Source organism: Papio anubis, chromosome 5, assembly GCF_008728515.1.
Source record: "Papio anubis isolate 15944 chromosome 5, Panubis1.0, whole genome shotgun sequence".
NCBI lineage: Eukaryota > Metazoa > Chordata > Mammalia > Primates > Cercopithecidae > Papio > Papio anubis.
This window is the reverse complement of record NC_044980.1, coordinates 34,532,308-34,545,965: the sequence shown is the minus strand read 5'-3', so window position 1 is coordinate 34,545,965 and position 13,658 is coordinate 34,532,308. Positions and strand designations below refer to the sequence as shown.

The following is a 13,658-nucleotide window of genomic DNA, read 5'->3' as shown; positions in this document are numbered from 1 at the left end:
TATTACTATCATTGTGAATAATCTTATGATACTACTACTAATATTATTATTACTATATGGTTGTTGGGAGGAATAAAGCAGACAAAATATATGAAAATTTTTAACATTGTTCTTGTTTTCCTTTATATATGACAGGTTGATAGGTTACTTGGTTGATATACTGATTGACTGATAGTTCCAGTAGGTACCCAAAGCTGTGATTTGAGGCTGAGATTGGTGCAGTTATTCACAGGAAATAAGAACTGGCTGTTCTTTTGCCAGTTTCATTCTACTACCCAACATCAACAGCTTACCCATTATGCCTAACTTGCTATCATGTGCTGAGAACAGAATGTACTGCCACTCTAGACATAGACATTTGGCCTCTTTTGATGGTTCTAGTGGTTTATATTGCTTTTGGATTTTTTAAAATTGTTTTTAATCTCAAAGTTCTCCTTCAGCATCTTGCTGAATATTTTCCTTCTATTTGTGTCAAAAAGAGGGGGCACATTTTTACTCTTAGATATTCTTGTGTACACATGGGCCTGACAGGGATGTGATGGGAGTAGATGGAAAAAGCCAGGAGAGAACAGAAATGGGCTTTGGATCACTGCATAAAATATTGTGTTCAGGCCATCTCAAATTCTTTTTGGAACAAGGGAGGGTAAAAGAAACAAATCAGGAAGATACAATAGGTAATAATCAATATTTATTGAGAGTTATTGGGACTCAGTCTCATCTTCTGATACCACGAGATGGTACTAAATGCTTTGTAGATTTTATTTTCTGTAATCTTCACAACATCCCTTCTTTACAGATAAGGAAACTGAGGGTTAAGAGAGATGGAGTGACTTGACAACAAATAAATTGTCTTAATTTATTTACATACAATGATTAACAGAACTAGGATTCAAACCAGATCTGTCTTACTTCAAAATATATTCATTATTCTGCGTTTAGTTTGTGTAACTCCTGACACCTGCATTGACTGAGCAAACTTGTAAAAATATGGTACACTGCCTTCAACATCAAATATATACCTCATTCTCTTGGAGATTTACATTTAACTTTCAGTGACTTTATATTATTTTTTTAAATCTGACTTTCTTTTTCCCCTCCTCATATGTGATATAATGTTTTTTGTTTATCACCTGCCTACTGATCATTTAAAAGGATTGTTTTAATTCTTCACTATATTTTATTTAGTTCAAATTAAAATTCATTTAATTTTTAAGGATTTTGATTTCTATTTTTTAATTGCTTTAATTTTAAAAGCTCTCTTAATTTTTTTTTTTTTTTTTTTTTTTTGAGGCGGAGTCTCGCTCTGTCGCCGGGGCTGGAGTGCAGTGGCTGGATCTCAGCTCACCGCAAGCTCCGTCTCCTGGGTTCACGCCATTCTCCTGCCTCAGTCTCCCGAGTAGCTGGGACTACAGGCGCCCGCCACCTCGCCCGGCTAGTTTTTCGTATTTTTTAGTAGAGACGGGGTTTCACTGTGTTAGCCAGGATGGTCTCGATCTCCTGACCTCGTGATCCGCCCGTCTCGGCCTCCCATCTCTTAATTTTTTATAGCTGGAAACCATGCCACAGGAATCACCACCACTCCTACCTCCCATTTCTAGAAGACATTTTTCTATTTGTTCAGAACTTCTCAGAGTTGGGGATCTTGCCTTTCCCTTGCCCCTACCCATTGGATGTACAAAAACAATGACTTACAGACTTTTACATTGCACAGGATTTGCTTGGCAGAAAATAAAATTTTTCTTCTATCCTACCACCAAGTTTATTTTTTTGCTGGCAGAAATCTGATGTTAGACTATTAATAGGTCTTTCAGTCACTCTCATAAGGTCATTATCACATACTACTGAGACTTTACTATTTCTCAATGCCTTCACCTGTAAAAGACTCAAAACACCTTCCATTTTCATTTATATAATACAATATGTACACACACACACACACACACACACACACCTGCTTTGGTCCTTTCATAAAAGTGTTAGATGGTCATAATTTCTTTCTTTCTCTCTCTTTTTTTTTTTTTTTTTTTTTTTTTGAGATTGGATTCTCGCTCTGTCGCCCAGGCTGGAGTGCAGTGGCGCGATCTCGGCTCACTGCAACCTCCGCCTCCCGGGTTCACACCAGTCTCAGCCCCCTCCTGAATAGCTGCTGGGACTACAGGTGCCTGCCACCCTTGAATAATGCTTTTTTTGTATTTTTAGTAGGGCGGGTTTTCACGTGTTAGCCAGGATGGTCTCGATTCCTGACCTCATGATCCTTTGTGGCCTCCCAAAGTGTTGGGATTACAGGCGTGAGCCACCATGCCTGGCCGAAGTTCATAATTTCTTACCAGAAACCGTTGGGGCCAAAAGTGTTTCAGAATTCAGAATTTGTGTGTTCCATATATTCCTGAATACCACCTGCAGAGTCTGTGGGATGACTCCATCATAAAACGCATTTTATCTCTGCAGCAAAATGAGTAAATATTCCCTATAAACTGGATCATGCATATTAGTAGTCTTAAGTTAATGACACAAAAACGATTAAAAAAAAGTTTGGTTATTAGAGCTTTTTTGGACCTTGGATTTGCAGATAAAGGAGTGTGATTTTTTATTAGTGGTAATTACTTTTAAATCACAAAGCTTTATGTTTAAAACAATTACAGTTTGATATAATAGCCTGCCTTACCTAAGCTGGCTTTCGGAATTGTCTTTATTATCCAGCTGGACCAAAGGGATTCGAGTAAATCTCTTATTGTCCTCTATTGGGATTTTACTTTCCATTCCCCGGTAATAATCTTGAAGGAGTCTCTTCGTATCTTGGAAACGGTTCAGTTCTGCCTTTAATAGCAAATGTGAATGTTAATATCCAAGAAAGAACAAGCTGATCTGTACATATTTCCGATATAAGCCTCTGAAAGTGCGAGTTCGAAAACATTTACATTGAAAATAATTTTCTGGAAATTAAGAAGGAGCATTGGTTATAAGTCTATATCTAAGATTTTCATTAAAATTAAAGATAACTAGTGACTGCGTTCTCTATATTTATGAAACATGATTCTACTTAACAAAATGATTTTTCTATGCCTCTTGACATTGTGACAGTTACAGGATACATGATGTTTCAAGTAATGCATGCTATTCACTATTTTAACATTAGCAATTCCTGTGTCCTAGATTCAATCAGCCAATATAGTAGCAAACTTCTTTGCCATGGGTAGCATATGAGTTGATTTGGGAGATGCCAAAAAACACTATACACACAAATACAAAATACAAATACAAAAAGACACTAGGTTCTGGTTCACTAGAGCAACTTAACTTAGCTGTGGAGAAACGACAAAGGGCAACATAAAGTTTTTTTTTTTCTTTCTTTCTTTTTTTTTTTTTTTTTGTTTCCTTTTTGAGACAGAGTCTTGCTCTATCACACAGGCTGGAATGCAGTGGTATGATCCCAGCTCATTGCAACCTCCACCTTCTGGGTTCAAGCGATTTTCCTGCCTCAGCCTCCTGAGTAGCTGGGTTTACAGGGCCCTGCCCCCACGCCCTCCTAATTTTTGTATATTTAGTCAAGACAGGGTTTTGCAATGTTGGCCAGGCTGGTTTCGAACTCCTGACCTCAGGTGATCTGTCCACCTCAGCCTCCCAAAGTGCTGGGATTACAGGCATGAGCCACTGCGCCCGGCAACATAGAGTCTAAAGAATAGTTTTCTTTCCACAATTTCCTTTGTTGTTCAATATGCGGAGAAGAGAGATAATTCAGTTCCTCCAGTGCTCACAGCTAAACCCTTCTGCTTGCTTTGCCAGTAAGTACCTTGTGAAAAATGGAGCAACCCAGAGGAGCTGGTGGCAAGGTGAGCATCGGTCATTCCCTTGTTGTGACTCCCTGTCAGCAAAGGTCATTTCCTTTTGTGGTATGCATACGCTGAAGTGTGTGCATAGTGAGATTCTGCACAGTGCCAACAACACAAATGTAGAATGTGGTATTTTTCAACCTGGTCTCCCATTGGGTTTAGAACAATATGGTGTATATCTGTGCTTCTCTTTGTTAGTGCAAACATGACCTCCAGACTTTAGTCACCTGGGCTACTTAAATCAGTACCTGAGGGCCTAAATATTGACGCTCTTTACATAGATGAATTCCATGATATCTTGCTAATTACAGAAAGCATCATTTTAAAAAGAAAAACAAAATTGACCTAATGTTCAAAGCCTTATCTAAACCAAACTCAAAGATATTTATGAAGAGATCCCTACATTTATCAAACAATTATGTCACTACTTATTTTGTAAAATATCAAGAAATATTCTCTTATTGCCATATTCACAGTACAGAATAAAAAAAGTCTGTTTTTTTACTGTGGTCTACAACAAAAAACAAGAACAGTTTCAGTAAGTCTGTGATTGATATAGAAAAGGTTAAGCCAAATTGCTCCTGGAAAAAGCTGTTTTCTGTACTATTCAACTTTTCTAACCAAATGACTGAAACAGGAAAAAATTAATTTGGTGAACGTGCATCTAAGTTAAAAAATAAAAGTACCATTTATGTATTGTTCCACATTACAGAACATTTTCAATAGTCTCCTTGGATTTTAAACATAAATATATATTTAAGTAGTTTTTTAAACTAGCATTTTGAAATGACAAGAAAAACTAAACCTTTTTCTCTTTCCTTGCAAAACAACAAAATTAAGTTTTAAAATATTAATGTATGAACAAATCCTACAGTTTGATAATAAGTGTTTGCACCTGTCCTGCTTAGGTTTGGTAAAACAGAGGAGAAAAATGAGTCTTGTAAATTATGAGAACTTGCAGAATGCCACATTTATGGTGAATTGGATCATATAGAAACCCAATTTGTACAAACTGAATATTGACAACTTTGGGGAATTAAAATAAGTGTGTTGAGGTTATAAAAATTATTAGTCATTAAATCATAGCATTGTATTATTTAGTAAATAAATTTGGAAATCAGGAAATTATTTCCTCCTTAACTTATAGAACTAAACTATTTAATAAAGATTAGGTTTAGTAGAGCTTCTTTTATACAATTGGTATTTGGGACAGTGCTGTTCTCTGTGCCTTAGGCTTACCTTACTGTAGTGATTATCTTATGCAAAATATTAATTTATTTTTAGAAGGCATAATTTAATTAACTAAATCTGAATAAGATGCCATACTATATCCAAGATTTTCATAAAGGCAGAATTAATCAAAATTCCTGTTATACTTATGATAACTAGTAAACAATATTTTCTCTTAAGATTTTTAATTGTGACAGAATCTTAGATTTAAAAGGAATTTTAGAAATTATCTAGCATAGCATTTTCTAAAATACATTTTGTAGAAAACTTGTCCTATAGGCAGTTAATGAGTACCTTGTTGGGGAAGAAAAAAAAACTTCTCAAGGTCAAATAGTGTAGAAAACAGAAATAGAAAAAGGATTTCCTTCCTGTAGGGCATTTCGATATCTAAACACGCTGATACACTTGTCAATCTCCCAGGGAGAGGAAGGCTAGAGTAGATAGCACTTCCCAAAGTCATTTGATCACAGAGTCCTTATTTTGTGAAACACCTTGTAGGACTAATGTCTATGGAACCTGCTTTGGGATACATTTGTCTAGCTGTCTGTTATCCAATACCGCAGATTCTTGAAGGCTTTCTCTAGTGTACTTTCCACTGTTCCTCCAAAACCATGTGCAAACTTCTGCTTTTGAGCATCCTGGACAAAAAGCTCATTGCCTCCAAAGTCTGTTACTTGATGGGCTGTTCATTAGGCTCTTTCTTTAAATATTGAATTGAAACCTTCTCTTTTGTAATTTCCACCCTTGGTTTTTATAGGATCTTATTGATCAGTGCAAAATAAGGCTCTCCTCAGTTCTATGTGGCAAACTTTCAACTATTTGAACAATAAAGCAGTGGTTAGGAATACAGTAGACAGGCCCTTATCCATGGGGGGGGATAAGTTTCAAGACCCCCAATGGATGCGTGAAACCTCAGATAGTTCCAAACGTTATATACACTATGATTTTTCATCTGATAACTAAATTGGCTACTAAGTGACTAACAGATGGGCAGGTAGCATCTACAGGGTGGATACTATGGACAGGGGGATGATTCACATTCTGAACAAGACAGAATGAAACAGTGTGAAACTTCATCACACTACTCAAAACGGAGCACAATTTAAAACTTATGAATTATTTATTTCTGGAAATTTCCATGTAATATTTTCAGACTGTGGGTAACAAACTATGGAAAATAAACCTGAGGAGAAGGGGGAGCTACTGTACTGGCTTTGAAGTCAGATGGGCAAATTGTTTCACCTGTGTTTGTCTCAATTTCTTCATTTGTGAAATGAAGGTAATGGAACTTGCAGTAGGCTGGGTGTGGTGGCTCACTCCTGTAATCCCAGCACTGTGGGAGGCCGAGGCGGATGGATCACCTGAGGTCAGAAGTTCGAGACCAGCCTGGCCAACACGGTGAAACCGTGTCTCTACTAAAAATACAAAAATTAGCCGGGTGTGGTAGTGGGCGCCTGTAATCCCAGCTACTTGGGAGGCTGAGGCAGGCGAATCGCTTGAACCCAGGAGGCAGAGGTTGCAGTGAGGTGAGATTGCACCATTGCACTCCAACCTGGGTGCAAGAGTGAAAACTTGTTGGGAAGTTTTAATGTATTCTACATGAAAATCTTTAGAATGGTGCCTGGCATATACATAGTAAGAATTTAGTAAATGTTAGCTTTTATTTACTGCTTTTTCCTCTTTATTCCTTGTTGGTCTTAGATATTAGTTCAGTTTCTCAAGATAAAAGTCCTATACCTAAGGATTATTGAAATATTGAGTCATATAACATTTCCAAAGGTGGTATGTATTGCTGTTAATCAAGAATGATTCATAAAAAGTATCTGCCTTCATTATTGGTTTTCAGCTATTTCTGCCATAAGCTTTTGATACAACTGTTTATAATACTTGTTTTTTGCTTGCCCAAACCAATGTCATGGGGATGCTATCCAGACTGGTCTAGGCTGCTTAGGCACCTCACTTTAATCTTTGCATACAACTCATGCCATGTGGATCTGTCCTCCTGGTTGTAGCCCAGCTTTGTCCTCTGCTTTGGATGACATCTTTCTAACTCCATCTTCTCTTTCCAATCCAGATTCCTAACATGGCTGCATGGGGTCTTCAATGTCCTGGTATCCTGATTTCTTGAAACCTCCTACCTGAGGGGCTGCTCCTGCCTCTCAGATTACTGCTGATATTTCAGACCTTCTGTGGTCTGGCCTATGCCTGAGCCATGAATTGTCCCTTTGAAGACTGGAAGTATCAGCATGTATTGGCCCTTTGATGAAAAGACATTTACTGAACACCTATTATGCACTAGCTGTAGGGATTGCCAGATAAGTACTCTCATTTCCTGTAGTATCTCTTTATCTAAGTAAATCAACTAAAGACCAGAAATGTACCCTTTTCCATTCTCTATCTTCACTCCTGTTATTTTAGGAAAAAAAATACTCGTGTACACACAACTTGAACGAAGACAGCCTTCATATTCTCTTCAGCTTGACCTAACTTTAGACAGGCTGCTTCCTGACTCTAGGCCCCACCTCCCTTTTGTTAGAGCATTTGCTTTAAGAAAACTTGATGTTGTAAATCTTTTCACTGTTCTTTTGACATGTAAATCTTTTCAAAAGCCTCCTACCATTTGTACAACCCAGAAAAGAATGTCTTTCTCAAGGACCTAAAAACCATCTCTTTGTAATGTAGTTAATCATCAAGGAATACAGTGCCTCTGTCTCCCAGTTCCTGTGTGAGAGTAGGAGCCTAACTTCACTGGGTGCATTGCTTCAAGTCCTAAAACTACCTCCTGTGATGAAGATTGTAGAAAGTTGACTTTTCCTTCTGATAACGTCAATTGGCAAACACAGTTGGCCTATGACCCATACCTTCTAACCTACTCTGGCTCTTAAAAACTCTCTAGCCCTTTGTCTTGGCAGAGTTGGGTTTGTGCTTTCTCCCCGATTGCTGGCAATGGTGTCAGAATAAAATCAGTACCTGTCTTCTAATCTTGTCCTGTGCAATTTTTTTTTAACTTAATAGGCTGCAAATATAAGTTAATCAGGTTGCATTGATTATGGTCTGTTTTTCTAGTCCAGTATTGGAAAACTTTTTATTTTCAGGAATCAAATGTCTGCCTGGCCTGATCTTGCCTATGTTTATTGTGGTCAGGCTGCTTTCCTGGGCTTTCTTTGTCCACTTAAGGGGTCTGCTTTGAGAGTCTGGTGAGGTAACTCAGTTGTAGACACTATTTCTACTGTGGCTTTCTACATATCTAGGCCACCTGGAGCAACGCTGGTGGGTAGTTGCTTGAGATGCTTCCAATTTGGGTGCATATTGGGCTGGACCAAAATGTATTATTTCAGCTAGCTTTCTCGGTGAGTTGGAGCTCATACCAGGCATAGTGCTATACCAAAATGAGCCCTGAACAGATCTCTCATATTCCCAAGAAAGTGTCATATGAGGGACTGAGGGATGAGGCTGTGAAGGGAAGTGCCTGGGTCATTGTGACCACTGCTCTTACTTGCATCAGGGAAAAGAAATGGTTCATTGTCATTCCAAGAGAGTCCTGTAACCAGTTCTCGTTAATGATGTCAAGCCGCTCCTGCTCTGCCTCTTCCTTCCGTGCGTCACAAATGTCCCACAGGCGGTCTCGCAGATCCTAGACAGAAAACAGGCATCGGCATTGTCACTATGCTTTAGACTGCTGCTCAAACCACCTAGGTGCAATAAAACTAAAATCCTTTGCCTCTCTTAAAAATGTCTCTAAAGAAATTTTACACCGATTGCACTCCTGCATTGTATGTGCTCATTCAACCAATATTCATTTTGAGTCTATTCTGTCAGTCCCTCACGTTTGAAGAGGACCTCACCACATCATATGTCTATGCCTACCACAAACCCACTATGTTTTACTTTATTCATGAATGGCTATGTTTTATGTGCTTTAATCCTTCCTAAAAAAAATGTGTTTGATTGAAAAAGTTCTTTCAGTGAATTTTTTTTGGGGGAAATGGCAATTGTTGGTGGAAAAAACCTGCAGCTGTATTAAACCAGGGGCATAAATTTGTTAATTAATACTACAGGTGTAACATATTGTTCACCAAAAATATATATATCACAGTTTCTTTATCCACTCATTGATTGACGGGTATTTGGGTTGGTTCCACGATTTTGCAATTGTGAATTGTGCTGCTATAAACAGCGCGCGCAAGTATCTTTTTCAAATAATGACTTCCTTTCCTCCAGGTAGATACCCAATAATAGGATTGCTGGATCAAATGATAGTTCTACTTTTAGTTCTTTTTTTTTTTTTTTTTTTTTTTTTAATTTATTTATTATTATTATACTTTAAGTTGTAGGGTACATGTGCATAACATGCAGGTTTGTTACATATGTATACTTGTGCCATGTTAGTCTGCTGCACCCATCAACTCGTCATTTACATCAGGTATAACTCCCAATGCAATCCCTCCCCCCTCCCCCCTCCCCATGATAGGCCCCGGTGTGTGATGTTCCCCTTCCTGAGTCCAAGTGATCTCGTTGTTCAGTTCCCACCTATGAGTGAGAACATGCGGTGTTTGGTTTTCTGTTCTTGTGATAGTTTGCTAAGAATGATGGTTTCCAGCTGCATCCATGTCCCTACAAAGGACGCAAACTCATCCTTTTTTATGGCTGCATAGTATTCCATGGTGTATATGTGCCACATTTTCTTAATCCAATCTGTCACTGATGGACATTTGGGTTGATTCCAAGTCTTTGCTATTGTGAATAGTGCTGCAATAAACATACGTGTGCATGTGTCTTTATAGCAGCATAATTTATAATCCTTTGGGTATATCCCCAGTAATGGGATGGCTGGGTCATATGGTACATCTAGTTCTAGATCCTTGAGGAATCGCCATACTGTTTTCCATAATGGTTGAACTAGTTTACAATCCCACCAACAGTGTAAAAGTGTTCCTATTTCTCCACATCCTCTCCAGCACCTGTTGTTTCCTGACTTTTTAATGATCGCCATTCTAACTGGTGTGAGATGGTATCTCATTGTGGTTTTGATTTGCATTTCTCTGATGGCCAGTGATGATGAGCATTTTTTCATATGTCTGTTGGCTGTATGAATGTCCTCTTTTGAGAAATGTCTGTTCATATCCTTTGCCCACTTTTTGATGGGGTTGTTTGTTTTTTTCTTGTAAATTTGTTTGAGTTCTTTGTAGGTTCTGGATATTAGCCCTTTGTCAGATGAGTAGATTGCAAAAATTTTCTCCCATTCTGTAGGTTGCCTGTTCACTCTGATGGTAGTTTCTTTTGCTGTGCAGAAGCTCTTTAGTTTAATTAGATCCCATTTGTCAATTTTAGCTTTTGCTGCCGTTGCTTTTGGTGTTTTAGACATGAAGTCTTTGCCCATGCCTATGTCCTGAATGGTACTACCTAGGTTTTCCTCTAGGATTTTTATGGTATTAGGTCTAACATTTAAGTCTCTAATCCATCTTGAATTAATTTTCGTATAAGGAGTAAGGAAAGGATCCAGTTTCAGCTTTCTACTTATGGCTAGCCAATTTTCCCAGCACCATTTATTAAATAGGGAATCCTTTCCCCATTTCTTGTTTTTCTCAGGTTTGTCAAAGATCAGATGGCTGTAGATGTGTGGTATTATTTCTGAGGACTCTGTTCTGTTCCATTGGTCTATATCTCTGTTTTGGTACCAGTACCATGCTGTTTTGGTGACTGTAGCCTTGTAGTATAGTTTGAAGTCAGGTAGCGTGATGCCTCCAGCTTTGTTCTTTTGACTTAGGATTGTCTTGGAGATGTGGGCTCTTTTTTGGTTCCATATGAACTTTAAAGCAGTTTTTTCCAATTCTGTGAAGAAACTCATTGGTAGCTTGATGGGGATGGCATTGAATCTATAAATTACCTTGGGCAGTATGGCCATTTTCACGATATTGATTCTTCCTATCCATGAGCATGGTATGTTCTTCCATTTGTTTGTGTCCTCTTTTATTTCACTGAGCAGTGGTTTGTAGTTCTCCTTGAAGAGGTCCTTTACATCCCTTGTAAGTTGGATTCCTAGGTATTTTATTCTCTTTGAAGCAACTGTGAATGGAAGTTCATTCATGATTTGGCTCTGTGTTTGTCTGTTATTGGTGTATAAGAATGCTTGTGATTTTTGCACATTAATTTTGTATCCTGAGACTTTGCTGAAGTTGCTTATCAGCTTAAGGAGATTTTGGGCTGAGACAATGGGGTTTTCTAAATATACAATCATGTCATCTGCAAACAGGGACAATTTGACTTCTTCTTTTCCTAACTGAATACCCCTGATTTCTTTCTCTTGCCTAATTGCCCTAGCCAGAACTTCCAACACTATGTTGAATAGGAGTGGTGAGAGAGGGCATCCCTGTCTTGTGCCAGTTTTCAAAGGGAATTTTTCCAGTTTTTGCCCATTCAGTATGATATTGGCTGTGGGTTTGTCATAAATAGCTCTTATTATTTTGAGGTACGTTCCATCAATACCGAATTTATTGAGTGTTTTTAGCATGAAGGGCTGTTGAATTTTGTCAAAAGCCTTTTCTGCATCTATTGAGATAACCATGTGGTTCTTGTCTTTGGTTCTGTTTATATGCTGGATTATGTTTATTGATTTGCGAATGTTGAACCAGCCTTGCATCCCAGGGATGAAGCCCACTTGATCATGGTGGATAAGCTTTTTGATGTGTTGTTGAATCCGGTTTGCCAGTATTTTATTGAGGATTTTTGCATCGATGTTCATCAGGGATATTGGTCTAAAATTCTCTTTTTTTGTTGTGTCTCTGCCAGGCTTTGGTATCAGGATGATGTTGGCCTCATAAAATGAGTTAGGGAGGATTCCCTCTTTTTCTATTGATTGGAATAGTTTCAGAAGGAATGGTACCAACTCCTCCTTATACCTCTGGTAGAATTCAGCTGTGAATCCATCTGGTCCTGGACTTTTTTTGGTTGGTAGGCTATTAATTATTGCCTCAATTTCAGAGCCTACTATTGGTCTATTCAGGGATTCAACTTCTTCCTGGTTTAGTCTTGGAAGAGTGTAAGTGTCCAGGAAATTATCCATTTCTTCTAGGTTTTCCAGTTTATTTGCGTAGAGGTGTTTATAGTATTCTCTGATGGTAGTTTGTATTTCTGTGGGGTCGGTGGTGATATCCCCTTTATCATTTTTAATTGCGTCGATTTGATTCTTCTCTCTTTTCCTCTTTATTAGTCTTGCTAGTGGTCTGTCAATTTTGTTGATCTTTTCAAAAAACCAACTCCTGGATTCATTGATTTTTTGGAGGGTTTTTTGTGTCTCTATCTCCTTCAGTTCTGCTCTGATCTTAGTTATTTCTTGCCTTCTGCTAGCTTTGGAATGTGTTTGCTCTTGCTTCTCTAGTTCCTTTAATTGCGATGTTAGAGTGTCAATTTTTGATCTTTCCTGCTTTCTCTTGTGGGCATTTAGTGCTATAAATTTCCCTCTGCATACTGCTTTAAATGTGTCCCAGAGATTCTGGTATGTTGTATCTTTGTTCTCATTGGTTTCAAAGAACATCTTTATTTCTGCCTTCATTTCGTTATGTACCCAGTAGTCATTCAGGAGCAGGTTGTTCAGTTTCCATGTAGTTGAGTGGTTTTGATTGAGTTTCTTAGTCCTGAGTTCTAGTTTGATTGCACTGTGGTCTGAGAGACAGTTTGTTATAATTTCTGTTCTTGTACATTTGCTGAGGAGTGCTTTACTTCCAATTATATGGTCAATTTTGGAGTAAGTACGATGTGGTGCTGAGAAGAATGTATATTCTGTTGATTTGGGGTGGAGAGTTCTATAGATGTCTATTAGGTCTGCTTGCTGCAGAGATGAGTTCAATTCCTGGACATCCTTGTTAACTTTCTGTCTCGTTGATCTGTCTAATGTTGACAGTGGGGTGTTGAAGTCTCCCATTATTATTGTATGGGAGTCTAAGTCTCTTTGTAAGTCTCTAAGGACTTGCTTTATGAATCTGGGTGCTCCTGTATTGGGTGCATATATATTTAGGATAGTTAGCTCTTCCTGTTGAATTGATCCCTTGACCATTATGTAATGGCCTTCTTTGTCTCTTTTGATCTTTGATGGTTTAAAGTCTGTTTTATCAGAGACTAGGATTGCAACCCCTGCTTTTTTTTGTTCTCCATTTGCTTGGTAAATCTTCCTCCATCCCTTTATTTTGAGCCTATGTATGTCTCTGCGTGTGAGATGGGTCTCCTGAATACAGCAGACTGATGGGTCTTGACTCTTTATCCAGTTTGCCAGTCTGTGTCTTTTCATTGGAGCATTTAGTCCATTTACATTTAAGGTTAAGATTGTTATGTGTGAACTTGATCCTGCCATTATGATATTAACTGGTTATTTTGCTCGTTAGTTGATGCAGTTTCTTCCTAGCCTCGATGGTCTTTACATTTTGGCATGTTTTTGCAATGGCTGGTACCGGTTGTTCCTTTCCATGTTGAGTGCTTCCTTCAGGGTCTCTTGTAAGGCAGGCCTAGTGGTGACAAAATCTCTAAGCATTTGCTTATCTGTAAAGGATTTTATTTCTCCTTCACTTATGAAACTTAGTTTGGCTGGATATGAAATTCTGGGTT

At 38.2% G+C, this 13,658-nt stretch overlaps 1 protein-coding gene across 5 annotated transcripts in view; it reads right to left on the bottom strand.

Annotated features, from left to right (window-relative positions):
* Nucleotides 1-13,658, bottom strand: part of SPEF2 (sperm flagellar 2) — a 203,019-nt gene that overhangs the window by 52,324 nt on the left and 137,037 nt on the right. For all 5 annotated transcript variants that reach the window (XM_017959489.3, XM_017959487.3, XM_017959490.3 and 2 more), the window contains 2 exons: nt 8,557-8,694; nt 2,666-2,817 (listed from right to left, as the gene is read on the bottom strand). In XM_017959489.3, coding sequence (XP_017814978.2) covers nt 2,666-2,817; nt 8,557-8,694 — 290 coding nt within the window. The remainder of the gene's footprint in view (nt 1-2,665; nt 2,818-8,556; nt 8,695-13,658) is intronic.